Source organism: Poecilia formosa, unplaced genomic scaffold, assembly GCF_000485575.1.
Source record: "Poecilia formosa unplaced genomic scaffold, Poecilia_formosa-5.1.2 Scaffold998, whole genome shotgun sequence".
In the NCBI taxonomy this organism is placed as follows: Eukaryota; Metazoa; Chordata; class Actinopteri; order Cyprinodontiformes; family Poeciliidae; genus Poecilia; species Poecilia formosa.
Window position 1 is genome coordinate 6,794 of NW_006800937.1, and position 2,922 is coordinate 9,715.

A 2,922-nucleotide genomic window follows, 5' to 3' on the forward strand; every position below is an offset into this window, starting at 1 on the left:
AGAGATTTTAAAACCTAGTTGGGAAAAAAATAATTAAATTATTTTGGCTGGGTTATAGAGAACATTAAAAAAGACTTTGATTTATCTCACATAATATCAGTCAAATAGTTCCTCTATCACTAGTTAATCCTTCACTATTTCCTTTTTCCTAATAGTGTTGTTGATATTTATTTTGTTTGTTTTAGTGTGGGGCAATATACATTTTCCATTCCGGTCCACACTCCACTCCAGTAGATGGCGGTAATGCACATCAATACGTTGCTTTCCAACTTTTGGAGCCATAAAAAAGAAGAAGAAGAAGAAGAAAAAGAAGAAGAAGAAGAAGAAGAAGAAGAAGAAGAAGATCCTGCACTTTGCTCTCAGACATACGGAAGCCGGTCCTCCTGGGATAAGGTGAGTTCTTTAATGCTGATAGCAGCTTTGTCTGGTTTTGTGTTCCCCTGGGTCAAGCGGAACTACTGTTGGTCCGTTGTGGGGATCGGTTCATGGTTCCTTACATATTGTTGCCGGCGTGAACCATTAAGCGAAGGTCAACCCTTGCTAATACGAGTTAGCTTCAGGTCACTTCCAGTTTCGTTATACCTGGAGGCCAAGACGGCATAAAGGCTAACTGTATTTGAGCTGGTATAACTTCCTTTGTGATCACGCACTTATCATCATGCCAGATTCCTTTTAAGCTTGTGTCAATTTGTAATGTGTATAACCACAGAGACATGATCTTCCAGTCGAGTCCACGTCCGTCAACGATCTGTTTTTAATTCAGAGAACCGACATTCTCCGCTCCAGATCATGAACACTTGTTAATTTTGACATTGAGAGCTTTCATCTGAGACCGGAGCTCAGAGATTAGCTTAAAAATCTCAGATTAAAGACTTCATCTGTTAATCAGGGGCATCTGCTTTATTTCACAAAACATTCCCACAGGTTCTCCTGTAGCAGGGGACACGAATCTGTCTAAAGTCTTATTTAAATATACTTTTATTTTGGACTTGTAGCCATTATTTTGTGCCCATGTGGCTGGACACCACACGGCACAACGAACCTGATCGAACCGTTATACCTAGGATTTCTGTCGACTAATGTGTGGTGGTCTCAGGTTTTGAAAATGGGCCGACAACTCGNAAGAAGAAGAAGATCCTGCACTTTGCTCTCAGACATACGGAAGCCGGTCCTCCTGGGATAAGGTGAGTTCTTTAATGCTGATAGCAGCTTTGTCTGGTTTTGTGTTCCCCTGGGTCAAGCGGAACTACTGTTGGTCCGTTGTGGGGATCGGTTCATGGTTCCTTACATATTGTTGCCGGCGTGAACCATTAAGCGAAGGTCAACCCTTGCTAATACGAGTTAGCTTCAGGTCACTTCCAGTTTCGTTATACCTGGAGGCCAAGACGGCATAAAGGCTAACTGTATTTGAGCTGGTATAACTTCCTTTGTGATCACGTACTTATCATCATGCCAGATTCCTTTTAAGCTTGTGTCAATTTGTAATGTGTATAACCACAGAGACATGATCTTCCAGTCGAGTCCACCACCAGATCAGAACGTCCGTCAACGATCTGTTTTTAATTCAGAGAACCGACATTCTCCGCTCCAGATCATGAACATGAACTTTCAGACTTAACACTTGTTAATTTTGACATTGAGAGCTTTCATCTGAGACCGGAGCTCAGAGATTAGTTTAAAAATCTCAGATTAAAGACTTAATCTGTTAATCAGGGGCATCTGCTTTATTTCACAAAACATTCCCACAGGTTCTCCTGTAGCAGGGGACACGAATCTGTCTAATTGGGGCCTGCCATAACAGCCTCTGCCTCATATGCAATGCATGGAAGAGTGAAGGACTACGGTAAAGCTAGCCGCCTCTTTGAAAGCCGGCCCGCACACGATATTAACGTTCGCGACAGCTCTAGATGTTATGGTGCTCCCATTTACGTGCAGCTTTCACAATAAAAGCGCAACCCGATCTGATGTTTAATTTCAAAATTAAAGCCTTTTAAAATAAGACGTTTTCATTTAATTCCCCCTAAGTTGCAGTGCTTATTGCTGAAAAACTTTGTTTCCAGTGACTTCTCTCACTTCTGCTGGCAGAGGGGCACTTCTAAAACACAACCAGCAAGTGTCAACCCAATCTGATTAATTTCAAAATAAAAGCATAGCAACCGGGGGGAGGGGAGGGTAAAAACGTCTTATTTAAATAGACTTTTATTTTGAAAATATACATCAGATCGGGTTGACATTTTCTGGTTGTGTTCTAGAGGTGTCCCTCTGTCACCGAGAAATGGGAGAAGTCATGGAAACAGAGTTTTTAAGCAATAAGCATGGCAACCTAGGGGGTGAAAGTAAAAATGTGCTCATTTAATAGGCTTTTATTTTGAAATGATACATCAGATGTGGTTGACATTTGCTGGTTGTGTTCCAGAGGTGTCCCTCTGTCACCCAGAAGTAAGAGAAGTCACTGAAAACAGAGTTTTTCAGCATTGCTTCATATCCCCAATTATTTCTGATACATTATTTCTTTTTGCAACTGCATAAATACAGAGTCTTAACTTGAAGCCGCTGGAAATCTACTTGCAGTTAGGCCTGTCACAATAACAAATTTTGCTGAGCGATTAATTGTCTAAAAATTATTGCGATAAATGATAATATTGTTTCAAGACCTTTTGACACCGATTTAATGGAAATGACTAATAATGCATGCGATTTCCTGCCATAGATAGATGCACTTTATTTTCAAAACAACACATAACACTGGAACTGATAAACTAAATAAACAAAACAACCAAAAACAAAAGTAAAATGGATTCTCAGTCTCCATTAACAAAAAACGTACTTAAATAAAAACTAAACGACATAAAGCCAAAGTGAAAAAAAAAAAAACTGCATTAAACCAAAAGAGTGCAGATTATGAAGTCTGTATACTATATT

General features: G+C 39.9%; 1 protein-coding gene across 3 annotated transcripts in view; it reads left to right on the forward strand.

Annotated features, from left to right (window-relative positions):
• Nucleotides 1–219: 219 nt before the first annotated feature.
• The window catches only part of atad1b (ATPase family AAA domain containing 1b), a 10,632-nt gene continuing 7,929 nt past the window's right edge, over nt 220–2,922 (forward strand). Inside the window, exon 1 of one of the 3 annotated variants that reach the window (XM_007544112.2) lies at nt 220–393. In XM_007544112.2, the coding sequence (XP_007544174.1) occupies nt 235–393 (159 nt within the window). In that variant the 5' untranslated portion in view covers nt 220–234. Of the gene's footprint in view, nt 394–1,120; nt 1,185–2,922 lie in introns of those variants that run through there. The other 2 variants (XM_016667322.1, XM_007544113.2) reach the window with 2 other exon arrangements.